An 18168-nucleotide genomic window follows, 5' to 3' on the forward strand; every position below is an offset into this window, starting at 1 on the left:
TGGGCGGCGAGGCGGCCACCTGGCCGAAAGTCAAGGGGATGGAGAACGGTAGACGAACGGCTTCATACGTGACACGTGCACAATCTCCACGCCGCGGCACCGGCGGTCGGTGACAGCACAAGTAGGAGCTACTAAATAGTTCACTGGAGAGGTACGCTGAAGAACTTTGTAGGGGCCAATAAAGCGGGGCATAAACTTTTCGCACAGTCCTGGCGCACGGAGAGGCGTCGAAAGCAGCACTTCATCTCCCGTTTGAAAGGAGACATCTCGGTGAGCTGCGTCATAACGAGATTTTCGGTCGTTCTGGCAGGACGCAGTGCTCAATCGGACGAGGTTCCGACAATGCGCTAGCCGGGAAACAAAATGATCCGGTGAATTGTCTGTAGTAGATAACAGGCAGGAAAAGAAAGGGGAGTCCAGAAGAGAAGGGGGGTGGCGGCCATAAACAAGATAAAACGGTGAAACTCCGGTGGTACTTTAAACGGCGGTATTGTAGGCGTAGGTTACGAAGGGAAGGATAACGTCCCAATTCTTGTGGTCGGGGTTTATGTAGCAGGAAATCATATCGGAGAGGGTGCGGTGGAATCGTTCTGTCAATTCATTCGTCTGAGGGTGATAGCTTGAAGTTGTTTTATGGGCAGTACCGGCCGATCGAAGGACTTCCGCAAGGACTGCCGAAAGGAATGTTATGCTACGATCACTTAAAAGAATGTGAGGAGGTCCATGGCGGAAGAAAGATAGCTCGGAGGAAAAAATCTGCCACCTCGGAAGCGCAACCCGTACGGAGAGGGGCAGTTTCCGCATACCTGGTCAAATGGTCTACAGCGGTCACGATCCACCGATGACCAGTCGGCGTCAGAGGAAGAGGTCCATACAAGTCGATGCCAACAATGTCAAATGGAGCAGGAGGGCAAAGATGAGGTTGTAGCATCCCTGCAGAGGCCGAGGTTGGGCGTTTACGGAACTGGCACGAAGGGCATGACGCAACATATTTAGCGACGCTGGCCGAAAGTCGCGGCCAAAAGAACCGGCTTTTGATTCGGTCTAACGTCTTGTGGAAAGCAATATGTGCAGCTGTCGGGTCGTCATAGAAAACTTCTAAGATCTGGTTCCGAAGGCAGCGAGGGATGACTGGAACCCATCTGTCGCCGGTGGGATGATTGTTGAGACGGTAAAGAGCTCCACCATTCAGAAGATAAAATTTGTTTAGTCTTCGGCGGGAACGTCCGTTGGCTGGTAATTCTGAACCCTCCAGTTGGTCAATGAGTGGTCGGCAGAACGTGTCGTCGCGTTGTAAAGATACAAGGTTAGAAGAGAGAGCTTGTCCAGTGATGTACAGAAGTGCCATTGGCAATGCTGTTGCGGAATCGAAAGAGGCTAAAGTATCTGGTGGGGATGACTGTGGACAACGGGACAGAGCGTCAGCATCCTTGTGGGTTCTGCCGGACTTGTGACAGAGAAGTCGTACTCCTGCAAACGCAGAATCCAGCGGCCAAGACGTCCCGATACATTTTTAAGCGACGATAACCAACAAAGGGCGTGATGGTCCGTTAGAACCGAGAAATGCCGCCCGTACAAGTAGGGTCAAAGTTTTTGCACAGCCCAGACAACGGCAAGGCACTCTTTTTCTGTTATTGTATAGTTCTTTTCAGCAGGGCACAAAGTGCGGCTCGCGTAGGGGAGAACACGTTCCGAGGAGGCATCGGTACGTTGGAGAAGAACAGCACCAAGAGTGTGCCCACTGCCGTCGGTATGAAGAACGGTAGGGGCGGCCTCGTCAAAATGGCATAATACAGGTCCAGAGGTGAGTGCTTCTCTTAGGGTTTTGAAAGCTGTTTCACAGCCTTCAGTCCAGAGAAATGAGGTCCCGGATGAGAGCAGCTTGTTAAGTGTAGAAGCTATTATGAAACATAGCACATTTACGAAACCAGGGCAGTGCACAGGTGTTTTATTAGCTATAAAATGAAAGCAACCTTGGTTACACAAACAAATTCGTACATACTGATGTACTTGTAATGCACCAGCACACATAAAAAACACGTGTAAAATGAACAAGGGAATCACAGCACCAATTAGGAACAGAAACCACAAAAATATGGATATTGCGCTACATCCAAACACCAACTTTTTGTAACCATATGCTGCACGAAAAGGGGAAGAAAAGGTATGAAGGGTGAAGTGTGGAAGACAAAGTGAAAGTTTTTCCACCAATGTGAAATAAAAGACACAAGGAACCAACCAACCAACCAACCAAAAGCACACTGTGACTTTCGTGCCTGCCCAGATGCAGGCGCTGCAGTGCCCTATTTAGTTTGTGCGTTCTGAAACAGCTGCTCGCCTCCTGCTTGAGGCGCCGTTGCAGGATTTGGGCAGTGCGTGACGTCACAAATGTCAAATGCGTAAAAAGGCACATTTCTCCTGCTTGCCACAGAGCACAAAAGGCACCCAACAAATGTGTGCGTAGTTCCACAACAATATGAAAGAATCGATAGAGGATGGCGACAAACCGCGTTACCTTGCTAAAAAAAAATAAACGGATCTTGCAAACTGTTAAATACTGCCACTATTTGCTGCACCTGGGCTTACTTCGGTGGATGTAATCCATTTGCCAGTCAACTTGTCCAGGACCCATAAAATACTCTTTTAGGCGATTGCGGACAACTTCAGCAATGCGACTTGGCCTGTTTGACCCCACGTATGTTGCCTCCGAAAACACGGGAACAGCTTCCCCCTTTTTCCGCCACTCCCCATCTATGACATCTCCGTTCCACGCTTCACTGTCTACAAATCGTGGATGACAATATCTCTCTTTTTCCTCGTCAAGCGTAATTAAAAAAGTTGTGCAGAGCTACTGCTGCAAGGACATATCTATTCACATTTTCTTCTGTTGCCTTAAACCGCCGCCTCAGTATCTGCCACGGCTTGTCAAAATGCCAAAAGCATTTTCTATTACCCGCCTCCCACGGGACAACCTATAATTGTAAACCCGTTCCTGGTCACCTCTTAGGGCTCGTCTCGGATACGGACGCATGAAGTAAGGCTTTAAGGGAAAAGCCTCGTCCCCAAGGATGACGTAAGGTGCAACGTGACCCCCAGGAGGCGGGAGGGTCCAGGTACTCCAAGCCGGTTTGATTCCAGGGCATGATGGAGTGCACTTCGGCCGAAAATCCCTCCGTCGCTCTCACCCCCACACCAACCAATGTCTACAGAAAGAAACTTGTAGGCCGAATCGCACATGGCTAGAAGGAGTTTGCTGAAGCTCCCTTTCTAATTGAAACTTTCGGAACCAGAGTTGCTGGGAGCCTCGATTGTAGCATGTTTCCCGTCTATGCTCCCTGAAAAAAAAAACACTCTGTTAGTATTCACAACCTTAATGTCTGAAGTACTGTAAAAACCAGATGTAAAAAAAACTTCAGCAAACAGCAAGTGGATGCACTTTTTTGGGTGTATACAAAAAGAGGCGAGCATTTTTCAGTATTATTCCATCGTTGAAGAAAACCTCTTGCAACAGATTTCCATTCACATTCTGTGCGGGGGCATTTGACGTATTCATCTTTCAGGTTGTTCCAGATCGCCAGTGATGTCTCGGATATTATTTTGCTCAAAGGCGACATCCAAACTTGTAAAGCATACGACAGGCTGCGCAGGCTGTCACCGCTAGCAAGAAATCTGCAAAAAAACGTATCCGTAGCTGTGAAATACAGCAAAGGAAGTAGATGAACACAATATTAGCTCAAGTATAAGGCAAGCATATTATGCTTCCTTTGATTGAGGCGCACAGCCACACTTCCCATTACTTCAGGTTGACTGCGGAAAGGCTGTGAATCTAAATAAAAATATTTTGCCGAATTAATTTGGACGTGATTCAACACTGTGAATAAATACATTGACTGAGGTCGATCATTTTATAAATTCATTGCTGTTGGGCAATGCCTTTTAAATAAGCCTGGAAGTATGGTGAAATAGGGCCAGTGTGAAATGTCGTTTTTAAAAATCACCTTTCTCAAAACTTTTTTGATACCGTCCTATGAAGCAACCACAATGTCGCGCGTAACTAACCGTCCTTTCCAGATAAGCGAAATGGGACGAACCACGCATGGGCTAATGCAAGGATCCATTCTCCAGTAAACGAACCGGGCCGACTCGCATGGCAGCAGCGAAAGAGGTCTCGAACACGCATTCTTTATATCGACGTAGGCTTTCGTTCTCGCGGCTGGGCCGCACCACCACTATCCCTTGTCTGCTGTTATTTTGTTTCAGTTCAGGTTCGTGTGCACGTGCGCGCACGAACATTTCAGCTTACCTGAGCATGATTTCCAGCCGCGTAGTCGCCGCGATGCTCTCCCTCGAGTTTGTGTTTCGTTTCGGTACTGCGTGCCCTACCAACGACAACAGTTGGCCGAAGGTTGCAGCACTCATCCTCATGGAGCTGAAACAAGTATAATATTTCAGTATTGCATATCTAGGTTCACCTTGCACCTCCGAAACACAATACTTACTCAAAAAAGTATTCCGTGTCAGATCGTGTCAGCAGTGGGATTAGAGTTGCCGAGTGGCCGGACTTACGATGGCGGCACATCTTTCGCATCCACATGCTCCTCGACCGAGCCTTCCTTTTACGCAAAGACTTGCGCTTTCTCAACACGAACATCAGCAGAAGCGTGCTCAGAAAAACAGAAGACGTAGCATGGTTGTTATGGCTTGCCATCGCTCCTGTAGCCTGTAGCAGACGGCCCGCGATCAGATTCGCAATTTGCATGGTTGCCAACTACCAAAGCTGAGTACGCCCGAACGCGGCATGTGGTAACGAATACAAAATTAAGGAAATAATTCAGCATTCAACAAAAGTGTTATTTTTTTATTTGAGCAATCTATTCACATTAAACAATACATATCACGGCATTTTTTATTCCTTTTTACATTAACCACGCGCGTTTCGGGGCATAACTGATCACTACGCAGACAACCCTGTACTATAACGGAAAGCTCCGGTGTAAATCCAGTCTGAACACTTCTCCGTTTCGGTAACGTCGCTTCTTGTTGACATGACGGTGCCGTGACGGAGAAGGTGACGGCTGTGTGAATAAGGGCTATGACTGCGTGCTGCGGTGTCCTGCAGACCTCAGTCGACCGTCGACGGAGTCTCGGGACACGGCCATCGATAGAAACAAGGTCTCCATCGAGCGGCCGTGCTCGGGAAAAGGCGTCCGTGTCTTTAGACAGAATGACAGTATTGCTAAGGGGTTGGGAAGGGAGAGGGGGCGGGGACATACGGCGCGCCACCCCGTATGCGAACACAAGCGCTGTTTCCAATGTGCGTCCGTGTCGCCGACGGCGAGATAAGGAAAACACGAAAAGTAAATCATGAGGAGATAGCTGGCGCCAGCGTGTGGGCGCCGCCGAGGTACAAAAAAATCAAAGTGTAAGAGGAGGTAAGAGTGAGTACGACGGATACCAATGGCATAGAACCGCGGTTATCCGATGTACAGAGCCAAACTTCAGACATAATTGCAATTGCTCATAGATATACCCTGGTTGTAACCAGATCAGCCATGTTATTAATACTGCTTTATTGTTAAATTTGAGGCTGTAACTTAGGAATGTTTGAACGTGTGCTTGTTTGTTCTAGTGCAGATTTGTTTGACAGTGCATATTTTGTTAGTCAGTGGCTAGACAACGCGAGAAACCTATTGTCTCTGTGGCAGTGAGTTAGTAGCCCGGCCTGCAAAAATGTCTTTAACCAACGGGCCGCACACTGCATGAAACATATTTCAGGGTAAATAATAGCATAAAGGCGGTTAGTCGGTTAACGAACCACAAGTTTACAATTGCAATATACTAATACCATTTCCCAAGCTTAGAAAGATTGCATACTTGAGTTTTAAACCACGAGTCTACAATTGGGGTACAAGTAGTATCGTAGTAGAGGCTCCGTATTAATTTTAAAGCGCAGCTTTGGAATTCTCACGAATGGCTTCTGTAACGCGAAAACGCCCTGCAGGAAAGCCAAAATTATCTGATGATGGTGATGATGATGATGATGATCGTGGGTGAATTGAAAGAACGAAACGCTTCTCGTGGCCGGAATCGCGTTACTCGCGTCACTCGCGTTATGAGTCACTCGCGTTATGAAGCCAGCGCCTATCCGATTGCTCGATTTTTTCGTGGTATAAGCGGTTTGGAAAACTCAGACGACAATCAAAGAATCCGTCGCAAAATTGCTTCGTGTTCAACCATCGTCGTAGTTACACGGAGGGTTGTAAGATTTCTTATTTACACTCCGGCATCCTTCGCGTGCACCAAAACATCGACTTTGGGCCTGCACCTGAAAAGCGGCCCCGCGGCCGTGAATCCATCGAGCGTCCTTTGCCTCGGCAGCCCATCGGCTTAGCGACTGAGACACAGCGGCAGGTTCGGTTAGTATAAGAGGATAAAATTACGGAATACCTAGCAGCAATACTCAGTAATGACTTCTTTATAACATGACCAAGGCACGATATCAATATTTTTTTTTACTGTTGCTGTGCACGCATTCACTACGCTCATCAGCTCGGTACGCGTGTTTGTGGAAGTCAGTCCGCAATTAGTTCACTGGCGCGCTGTCACCGTTTCATTTTTACGAATACCAAACGAACAGTGTATTCTTTGGTGAGGACACTATGGCCAGAAGATACAAGAAACTGTCTTTTATGAAAACCTCAACGAAGCACTGTGATCGATTTCGTTGTGTGCACTGGGGGCTGGTTAGATTTGGGATACACGGAAAAGGCAAGTGACAACAGCACGCAGACTCGTAAGGAACAGTTATTCACAAGCCTGTTCACGGAGGCCTGGCTGTAATTCGAATTCCCTATATCGGGGCATCTTCGTGTTAACGCGCCCATTCAAGTTACATTACCCAGCATCACAGCGACGGCACAGGCTCAAAAACGTAGCATTTCTGAAGTCACTTTCGTCATGCTACTAACACAATGGGAAAAAATGTATTTTTCCCTTCATTAGCACCAGTGATGCCTTTGCGAGAATAACCGATTGCAAAAATTGATGCCATAAGTAACGCGATTTCTCATGCGACTTCGATAGCCAAGCAGAACCGGCACCAGTATGATTATATCATGGCGCATTCCGAAAAGCAGGTGCACGGGGCGGAGAGGGCGGGATGCCACCCTTTCACCTGACAGCGTGCCCGCTCGGGAATAGGTCTTCACTGTGGAGGTTTTATAGGCTAGGGTCTGACCAAAAGTGCGTGCATCAATGAAAGACGCGTTGACGGCAACGCAAACTTTCTGGTGAATGCCCTGTATGTAGTTATTAATCCAGTGTGCGCTTCGTGAAAACAAAACGGCATATTAAAATTTGTTGGCATGCGAGGACGAATTTAACACCACGCCAAATTTGTTTCGCGTTTGATGTTTAGGGACCTCACAGTGAAATTGTAAGTACAGTGGAATTTCGGTCTGCTGTCAATACACAGGATTCTACAGTTCCACGAGAAGAAAATGAATAGCCCTCATCATGTCTGTCTGCTAGAATAACTCTTATCCTGTGTGCGTGCGTGCGTGTGTGTGCGCTTGCGCACGTGCGTGCGCGTGTGTGTGTGCATTCGCGCGTGTGTGTGTGCGCGCGCGCGCGTGTGTGTGTGTGTGTGTGTGTGTGTGTGTGTGTGTGTGTGTGTGTGTGTGTGTGTGTGTGTGTGTGTGTGTGTGTGTGTGTGTGTGTGTGTGTGTGTGTGTGTGTGTGTGTGTGTGTGTGTGTGTGTGAGAGAGTGCGTTTGTGAGTACTCTTTGGACTGCGCCCCGGTCAACGGAGCTGCATACAGCGCCACTGGCCAGCGACCTTTCGAGAGGGGAATGACACTCATTTTTGTTACGGTTTCATATGTTTTTTTAAGCTTCAGTGAGGTGGATAGGTATTGTTCTTTGAGCCATGTTTACCTGCACTGAGCGATTGCAAGCAACGTGTTGTTAGTTGTACGCATTTTTATTATACCCTACACAAACAAAGATGTGTACATAATATACAGATTTGTATATAGACGGTTTATTGTATGTGCAGTCTTTAAGGTGGCGTAATGTCCTCAAACACAATGAAACTGCGAGTTTGAACAGCCACCCTTACAACTACACATGAACAGGTAAGGTATCTTAAGCGCAATTTCGAACAGCCGTTCTAGTTTCCAAACCTGGGGAATTACAATAGAGCCGCTTTATGTGCGTAAAATGGTGGAATGGTCGGTTAGGAAAATTAAGCCAACCGCGGTTTTTTTTAGTTCAGAAAATATGCATCTCTGAACGTTAAAAAGGATGAAGTTGTATCAACAACAAGAAATAATTTCATTCACATGTTTTTAAACTGGAAGTACGGATGCTGCTCATTCGTGCAGCGACGGCTTCCAGAAGAACAGCCTGGTACCTTTACGAATTGAGCAAGAGCACTCCCTGTACTTGGAATGTTACACTGAAATTTTCCTCACGAGACGCGAAGCGTCGCTGTCCCTCATTTTTGACGACCGAGGTTAATTCGATGTTTGCGGTGTATATATCCCACTTTAAAGGAATTATTGTACAGTGTAACGTCGTTATGTAACGTCGAACTGGCGCCGAAAAACATCGCCGAGAGATAACGTTATCGTATCCGCCGACTCAATGTGACCTTGGAGAACACTCTGTCCACGCTTGCCAGTCATGAGGAACATTCAGAGGCAAATTAAGAGATCCATGTGTGGTGCAAAAGCCTCTTCTCCAACGAAGGGAGAGATGGGGCAACAGAAGAAGAGCGTCATTCCCGAAGGAGTCTAAAAAACTCGGCCCAGTCTCCAATCAGAACCAGGCATACACTTAGCCGAACAAAGAATAAGCTAGGTTGGGCACCAGCTTCGATATTTTTCTCAGCTTTCGCGCCACTAGTGCGAGGCTGTCCCAATTTTTTAAATGCAGAGCATTTCAGTAACTCACGATGTCACCCGCGTTGGCGTCCGTATTCCGCATTGCTCCCCCTACGCTATATAAAAAAAAATAATACTTACCGGAGCCAGGTTTCGAACCAACGACTCTGCGGGCGGAACGCAAGGTACACGGTACTCTACCCACTGCACCACAAAGCCGACACAGAATGGAAAGTTACGAACACGCCTTATATCCCTGACTCATTCAACCGTCGGCCACAGGTGTGCCCTCTCCCCCGCGTCCTCCTCGCCTTCTCTCCGCTCGCAACGCCCTGTCTCGCCGCGTTCGGTTCGGGCGCACAACAGGTGGGGACGTGCGCAACACCCTCTCTCGCCGCGTTGGGTTCGCGCTGATCAACAGTCGGTTCGCGCGCAAGAACAGGTGGGGGCGCTCGCATCGCGCTCTCTCGCCGCGGTCGGTTCGTGCTTAAACCCCAATGTCGTTCGCGCGTGCTCCGGTCGCTAACATCTGTGGCGTGATCGTGACGTCAACATCACGCGTTCATGTGGTGGCGCGATTTTGGCGCTATAACACTCTCTCGCGAGGGGCATTGGATTGGATTCGATTGGATTGGCTTGGATTGGCTTGGCTTGGCTTGGCTTGGTTTGGATTTGGATTGAATTGGGTTGGATTGGATTAAAGTGGATTGTGTTGGATTGTGTTGCGTCATAGCCGCTCCACGTTGCGTCATAGCCGCGGCAGGGGGTTCACGGCACGTTTCACGTTTCACCAGCGACTTCATCGACAATGTCTACGCTGGAAGACAACAATTACAACAACAACCAATACGTAATCCATACGACTTGCAGGCGCGCCCCCCGCGGAAATGCTCTGCATTTGATCGTGCCCCTCACGAGGGGGATGTTTTTTTTGTGCCGGTCGTGTCCTTTGATTGGCGGGCTATTTTAAATTTATAGAACGCCATCTTGAATAGAATAGGATTTGTTCTTTGCGCCTCGAAGGGTTGGAAACCAATAAATAGCTGCTGAGACATATTCATCGGTTTCAATTCTTGTAATATATGCACGTATACTTTTGTTATGATTCTGCATTAGGCTGTTGAGTGGTTTCTTGCATGTGACCCCCTTACGTAAAATATGCTTTGACGAGGACATTTAGTGACACTGTAAATAAAGAAATAGGTAAATAAACGTAGCGGGATTTTAGGGAAATAAGTTTGCGTTCCGCATTACTTTTTGTGTGCATATATTTGTGTGTTTGCTCAAGTTTTGTATGCGTTTTTAACTCTTGCCTCTGTAATTCCCTTCGTTCAAGTAATGTAGCCGTCAAAAATAAAGATTTTATTTACATTCAGAGAGGGCTAAGACAGCCTTAATTTATCTCGCTGGTTTAGCAGCTGATATGGGTTGTGTCGATATTTGGTCAACGTAAGATGCATCAGGTCCTATCCGTCAAGTCCTATCTGGCGTGGCCTTCAATAGGCCATGATTTTTTATTTTTCTGTACTGTGCCGACGTTGGAGTGCTTTCTGATTTTTACAAGTACTAATGCGTCGATTTTTTTATGAGCGGTATTCATCGTTCTCGCTGTCAGCAGTAAAAATATTTTCGGGCATGAAATACCAGTTTCAGCTCAAATTTGCCTTTCTCATGAATGGGGTCTCACTTTTTCCTAAGTATGCATTCGGTAATACAGCACGTCTTGATATGTCTCTTCCAACGCGGTAATCGTCAATGGACTCTTTTACGAAATGAACAAATTCTCGCAAATTTGCCTTAAGGCATCCAGCATAACGTTTTAATAATTGCGTATGCTAGTTCGCTCAGATTCTACACAACAAACGAAACGATGGAAACTTTGACAGCGGTGGCAAACATAAAAGAAATAGTCTATCTCAAAAGAAGTACTTAAAAAAGCTTTTGCCATTTGACAAAAAAATACTGGCTTGCGTGCGTAAATATCCCTATGGTGAAGTGGGCTACCAGCGCCACTAAATTTTTGCAATCCATTCGTTCCAGACAGACCTCCAAACAGTTTATTTCAAGCGTAATCCCAGGTGAAAATGGCGCAGAGCGAAGGTGTGCAGGAAAACACCGCCACGAAAGCATAGAAAATGGCAAGCAAAATGGAAGAAGGCTACTGCAAGGCATGCCCTTGAGCGCTTGGCAGAGACCAGGCGAGAAAGAGAGGCGGCGCCGTGCGGTCGCGCCAGCACGGGTTTCCTGACTTCAGCGCCGGCATGATCGTGGAGACGAGATTCCTGGCACCAGCCTTCCTACCCGTCATCCCGCGTAAAGGGCGCCAGCCTGTCGCAGAGCAAAGCCCCAGCTTTAGTCTAAACTGGACCGTCGATGCCGCACTGGGCGCCGAGACGCGTTCATGGAGAAAGCTGATACAAACTAACGAGGAGAATGGGAGCCATCGGACACACACGCGCACACGTACGCGCACGCACGCACACACACGCAAGCACACAAACACACACGCACGCACACAAGCACACGCACGGAACGCAAACGAATCCACACGCACGCACGCACACAAACCCAAATATGCGCGCACACACACGAACGCGCACGAACACGCGCCCGCACGCACACACATACGAACCCGCATGCACATACGCATGCACTGACGCACACGCTCGCGCACGCACACACGTGAACACGCACGCACACGCACGCACGCATGCACGCACGAACGCACTAATTCACTCGCTCACTTACCCACTCACTCACCAATTACGCTACCCGATTGCACAGAGAGCGTACACTTCGTCAGCCACACAGTGTACACAGTGCCTCTCCGCAAATCCGTACGCCATCGGTATGGGCACGACGATCTACATACGGCGCACAAAATATGAGAAACGCTAGACTTGGAAGCCTTTTCCAGTGAATTAGCGCTGTAAGCTTAACGGGGACTACAATGTTCGAGCTAGCCACAACGCGAAATACGAGAATAAAACAGCAGAAGCAATTTCGCCTTCATAACCAGCTGGTTGGCGAGCGTGAACGAACAGAATGAAAAAAAAAAGCAAAATGCGGGAACCCAGGTTCCAATTTAATGTTGGGCAGGCAAATTCACAAGCGTAATGATAAATGACCGCCGATGACAACAGAAGAGCGCGAACAGCGCGTGTTTTACCTTTCGCGATCTGAATATAGAAAATATATATTTCACGAACTGCACGCAACAGTAACCAAACTCCGCGATTCGGTAAGGCGATGAGGAGTGAAACATAACGTACGATTCTAGAGAATCTGCATGAAAGTATGCGCAGACTTCAGCCGGAGACAGGGAACTATTCGAAGGGGTGCAGTCGGCCAGTCATAATGACAAATACTATGTGTGGTCCTTGTGAGGGCGAGCTACTTCGTTTCCTGAACGCTGCGAAAGGTACGCACATCGGTGTATATGAATCAATGCAACGTTCACGCAAAATAACGAAACGTAAACATTTTTGGTGAAGTTTGCAATAAAACAGCAGCGATGAAGTTTTCAAATGTGTTAAAAAGGGATAGCAGCAAATCACATGCCTCAAGGCAAGCACTGTAACTGCAGTAGAAGGATGTCTGACGCCAGGTCCGCGTGAAAGCGAAGTATCGTAACAGAGCGCCGCCGTAACAAATAATGACACACACCTGTATACGTTTACTTCTTGGGCTACTTTACTATGGGCTAAGTTTTCCAGAACACGCAATCCGCCCATCCGAACAGTTTCGCCGTCCTGATAGACGAATCCGTGAATATCTGCGACACCTTTTCAAACAAGTACCGGTAGTCAAACAAGTACCGGTACAGCGATAGCTGTAGCAATCCGGCCAATTGTGTACACTAAGTAGTACGGCGCATCCTAATGCTTCCATAGCAGCGCTTAGCTGTATTAAAGTTCATTAGCTTTGTTGCGACGACGTTACCGACACCAATTCCAACACAAAGCGCGGCGATCGAGAAACATCCTTCGGCGACAGTACGCCCAACAGCCCCTCAATGTGTCATGACAGCGGTAAGAGTATCATTGCGTTATGGCGCCAGACGCCCATCCAAATCGTATTCGTAAATCAGCACATTCCCGGAGAGTTGCTGCAACGGTGTCCCATTACGAGGAGAGTGGCGACATATTTCCGAAGCTAAAGGCAATCGCTCCATAACTAGTGGCTGTGCGTACGATTGGATATTTCCAGGAGGCGTTACAACATCAAGCGGTTCCTCCGACGAATGCCAACAGCGAGTGATACTCACCGCGGTAACCCCCACACATCGTGCAAAAAGTACGAGTACACTCGCCACTCATGAGGAGGGAGTGGGGCTCGCTACGACTGGAAGTCGCACTCGCGAGTCGTAAGTGAGGCTCACCGCGAGTGGCGCTCACCCTAGTGAGTGCTGAGCGTGGCTTGCCGGGAGTGGAACTCGCACTCGCATCTGGTGAGCGGGGCTCTCCCACTCGGACTCGCACTCACCATGCCGAAACTATGGTGAGGCTCACTCACCATTCACTCGTGAGGGGTGAGTGGGGGGTGTGTGAGTGCACTCATGAGTGAGCCTGCCGACCTATGGGTGCCGGCGCACCCGTGTCGATATCTGTGATTGCAACTGCGCTGCGGCGAAGGCATTTCCGGAGTCACGCCGCTTTCGTTCGCAACCTCGGCTCCATATTTTCCGGTGGTGATGCAGAGTTATCAAGGGAAATTGTAGCATCACCACGCAATGCAACGCGATTACTTACCTATATCTGTAAACGCCTTGCCGGAAAATCGGGTTGTAACTGCGCAGGCGACAAAACTAGGGGCATGTTTTTTCTGCGAGATGGCGCATACGCAGGTGCGGTGGGCACTGCGATGGCGATTTTAAATGTCGCCAAGAAAAGAAATAACTCACTAAACCTGCATGTGAATACCATCTATTGGTCGTCCACTTGTTTTGTTAGACGCCCACAATGGTTTCCACGTCGAATCACCGCGCACAAAGAAGCAAATGAGAGACCGCAAGGCAGGAGTGGACTGCATATCAATTATTTTAAAGTGCCTATGTTTAGTCATAATTTTAGTTTAAAATGTTTTAGTCAAGACGAAAAGAAAGAAATTAGCCCACGTTTTGAAAAAAAGGAAAACAGAACAGAATAAGAGCAATGCGTTGGGTTAGCTCTAAATTACTTCCTCAAATTTTGTGCTGTATTTATGAGTGACGATATGTCATGGTAGATTATTCCATCCGACTATGGTATATGGAATGAAAGACCGGGAAATGGAAGACGAGCGGCAATGCACGCTTTAACTTCAATTAATAGGATCGAGTGCAACCAAAATTGATTCGCATTTGGGAACATTCATATTTTTATCACTGCGTCGACAATACGTTAGCTGTTTTGAAAGGAAACTAACAGTGCCCATGTAAAGCCACCCACAACGATGATTGCATTCTCAACCATAGTCGGGAAAGCCACACATATAGCGATCATCACGCTTAAGCCATGTTTCAGAGAAGAAAATATGGAGAAATGATAATCCAAAGCCCTAAGAGGTGTGGGAATCTTGTTTGAGTTTTTTAAGGCTACGAGCATTGAAACTACTCGCACTGATACCATTCGCGTTACTTAACATTTTGTTGCGAGTACCCTAGAGGAATATGGCGACTCCTCGGCCGGATGAATAAGGCGACTCTTCGAGCCGTGTCCAGGCTCAGTCACTCCCGAAGCGGAGTCACAGCAGTAGCCATGGGAGTAGCCAAGAAACGGCCCATGCGGATTTTATTGTTATGGAGCATGCTCCAAGATTGTGCAGGGAACATCAAATACCGCATTGAGTTGACGTAGGAAGCACTTACACGCAAATTTGATTTATGCGCATTGCGGGCACCTCCATGAAATTGGGTTCTGCGATGCGTGCCGTCATGCGGCCGAGGGCACAACTGCCACAACGCCCAGGCTGTTGTTTTAGGCATCGCCGTCTATCTGAAGATGCGATGCCTAGGTACGGAACCTCTGTCGCCGATGATTCCACCGCAATGTGAGTAGTACCATGTCAAGATGTTTAAAGCGACACTATACGGTTCCAGACGTAAGTGCAGCACGAAGCCACACGACGCCCCAAAGATAGATCTGCGAAAGTGATCCGTGTCTATCGCTGTATAAATCACACCCAATTACTTTAGAGGCCAATGAAATTTTTCGTTCTGAGGTTATTTCCTTTGTTTTCTGTTTTTTGCCGCGTGCATTAAGAGCTGCATATTGTTATAAAATCTGTATTTCTGGACGGCACTTCTATCGGCTGCTTTCTTAGCCACAAATTAATAGAGGAACTGTGGCAGATTCGTCTGCATGCGGCAAAGTGTGTTCATTTCCCTCTTATCATGACCCCAAAAAGGCACGTTAATAGTGGCGTGTACTCTTACAGCAGTGTCTGTCTCCTTTATTGCCTTCAAACGTCTTACTTGGTCGTTTTTCTAGTGCCGCTAAGTCGTCGTTTTTCCACAGATACATCAGAATCCTGTAAGCCCTACGCTGGTTACTCTTGAAGCTCGCCGTTTCTGCGTACGTAGAAACCGGCTGCAGCAGTTGGTACTGGCCTTCTTTAAAAGGGCAGCATAATTACAACCACCGCTTCTCTTGGAATGCATGCGGAGGTGAAGTCATGAATTGCAGTTATAGAAAAAACTACCATTTGAAATTCAGCACCAATCTCGCAGCATGTTATCAAGCGCCCATTAATCATATACCGTACAATTTAGGAGCAGCGACCTTTTGGAAACGAAAATAAGGACGTTCTAATATACCATACCCACCCTTCTAGCTTCCCGAAACCTATTCTCCTCTCCTTGGCGAGCAACTCCGTATATCTGTAATTGCGTCTGCGTTTACTAAGGGACAAGGTTATTGAGCTTGAGTACACGGTGCATGTAGTTCTCCAGGTTTCCTTTAGCATTGTTGTCCTCTTGTGCGGAAGGAACGAATGTATATTTTATCATTAAGAAATTAAGGAAGCTTGCACAAGCGCGAAAGACTTGAAGGTAGCGAAGCTGTACGGAAACTTCACGGCCATCATGAATGTTTAAGTCCACGATTGCAGCCGAAGTTCTTCGCTTCGCTGCCACAACGAGCTTTACTCCAGCATTGTTTCTATAAGTGTAAGCACGTTTTTCATTATTGGGGGCGGGAGTGATAATCATTCCACGTCACCTTGGAGGAGTGTACGCAATGAGGTGTCTTCCTCGTTCTGAACAAATGTTGCCAGGATAATGGAGAACGGTCTAGTGGCTTTTTTGGCCAATCCTGGCCAATCTCCCTAACTGTCTATGCTTTGCTTGACGAACGTGCGCCGGGGACTCTGGGCGGTCGCCGCGAGGCACACATACACGAGTGCTCGATATTTCCTCGGTTTTTTACCCACCGGGCGGTCGCCGCAATCCTGGCCAATCTCTGTAGCTGGGTATGCGTTAGGCATTATCTTGGGTTTGATTACTGCCGGGTGGACTCCGCGAGGCCCGCGCTCACGTGCGCGCGCTCGGAAAGATCACGACTTGCTAAACAGCTTCGCTGTAAAAAAGAGGGGAAGCATATTCTCACTTTATTGGCTCATTTTATTGCCTTCCGTAGCCAAACTAAATGTGTTTTGACGGTTTTATTTGTTACTGCAGTGCCATTATACGTACATCCCGCTACTTACAATGCATATAAAAGCCTATACCCATGCCAGCAAACCCATGCACATCAGTTCATCTGCTTTCTTAAAAAGCTTCTGCAAGCAACGTGCGTCAGGTCTTGAGGCTAATTTCGCCAAACAAGCACTATCACAACAACATATCACCCTGACTGTTTGGCCCCTAAACATATAATAAATATTTGCGGTTGCTATTTCAAAATGTAGTATGCAGAATATTTGAAAAGTAAATATCTGTCCATTATTATATTTAGAAAAACCTTAAGTGAAATCGCGCAGGTATAGCTCCTCAGCAAGGCCTGAATATAACACACACACGGTTTGCACATATCTGTTGTACTACATTTCGGTTTGTTCCAACATGCCCACGAATATAAATGATAAAATTTGAATTGTTTGCAGTGAGAATCCCTCAGGCATGATAGTTCGTAATCGGTTATAACAGATATCAAACGTTTTGCCCTAGGTTACGTAGAGATTGATGGGAACAATGGGTTTCAGTAATGTTCCGAAACCTTCGTACACTATAAGATGTTTATGTTTGCGTTTTGAGTGGCTCTTCAATTCAGTGATGAAGCTCCTTGCAGGATGAGGGCGACCCCGTCACTTGTTCCAGAGTATCAATGCCGGAAGTCGTCGTTCGCTGAATTTTATGTCAGTGCGTTGTATGCCTTAGCTGGTTGCGTCTGACTGTGCGCAAACGTAGCTGCGCCATTGCACCTAACTGTGTGTTGAAATTGGGTTTAGAGACGGCGGAAACAGATTAGAAGTTCTGATATTGAAGCAAGTCAAACATGCACGTGAACTTGTGTTGTCTTGTTTTCTTAAGTATATTACGTAGTGGCTGATGAAAACTTTGCTCTAGCGTATACTATCGCTACTTTTTCTAATGAACTCTTGCCGTTAGGGTGAACACTTAAGTTGTAAAATATCTCCCTCAACGAAAGTTAACACTCATACGGTGTCTGTTACATTCATAAGAGGTGTGTTTCTTCTCTTTCCGCTAGTGCGTTGAACGACAGGACTGAAAAGATGTTTTTTTAGGTAAGCTTACGAGTCACAATGTGGGACAAGACGCTGATCGCGATTTCCTTTGGGACTAGAAGTCACTGCGCTCGCGGCACCATAGAGTGATACAATGCTTGGGCAGGTGATTGGACTGCAGTTGAATGTGCTGAACGCAAAAGTCGAGCAATACCTCGGTATTCCTTACGCAGAGCCCCCTCTTGGTACGCGGAGATTCCGTGCTTGAATACCTGCGACACTCTGGAACGGCACACATGACGCCACATCGCTTCGCTCAGCCTGCCCGCTGCCTGGCTTCTCCGGGCCGTAATAAACTACGTAGGACTGCTTACACCTCAATATTCGACACTCCACCGAAGAGAAAACGAGACTGTCTAACGTTTCCCTGTCAGGAGAGTATTGGTTTGGGCGAGTTGGTACATCTGGCGTATTGAAGCGCAGCAAAGACGAGGACAGGAACACAGACGACGACACACAGAGTGCTAACTTCCAACTTTAATGACACAAAAAACCCAACCACCACATATATAGTGCTCATTATCAGCCAACATGCCTCATTTGAACCAACCAGGATGTAG

General features: G+C 47.4%; 1 protein-coding gene across 1 annotated transcript in view; it reads right to left on the reverse strand.

The window, feature by feature from the left end:
* Positions 1-4651, reverse strand: part of LOC144175564 (uncharacterized) — a 37513-nt gene extending 32862 nt beyond the window's left edge. Inside the window, exons 1-3 of the mRNA XM_077704629.1 lie at positions 4500-4651; positions 4304-4429; positions 3453-3669 (exon numbers count right to left, since the gene is read on the reverse strand). Of these exons, the coding sequence (XP_077560755.1) occupies positions 3453-3669; positions 4304-4429; positions 4500-4651 (495 nt within the window). The remainder of the gene's footprint in view (positions 1-3452; positions 3670-4303; positions 4430-4499) is intronic.
* Between the last annotated feature and the right edge of the window lie 13517 nt (positions 4652-18168).

The sequence above is a fragment of the Haemaphysalis longicornis genome, unplaced genomic scaffold, assembly GCF_048455015.1.
Source record: "Haemaphysalis longicornis isolate Haplotype H1 unplaced genomic scaffold, Haemaphysalis longicornis Haplotype H1 scaffold_3, whole genome shotgun sequence".
NCBI lineage: Eukaryota > Metazoa > Arthropoda > Arachnida > Ixodida > Ixodidae > Haemaphysalis > Haemaphysalis longicornis.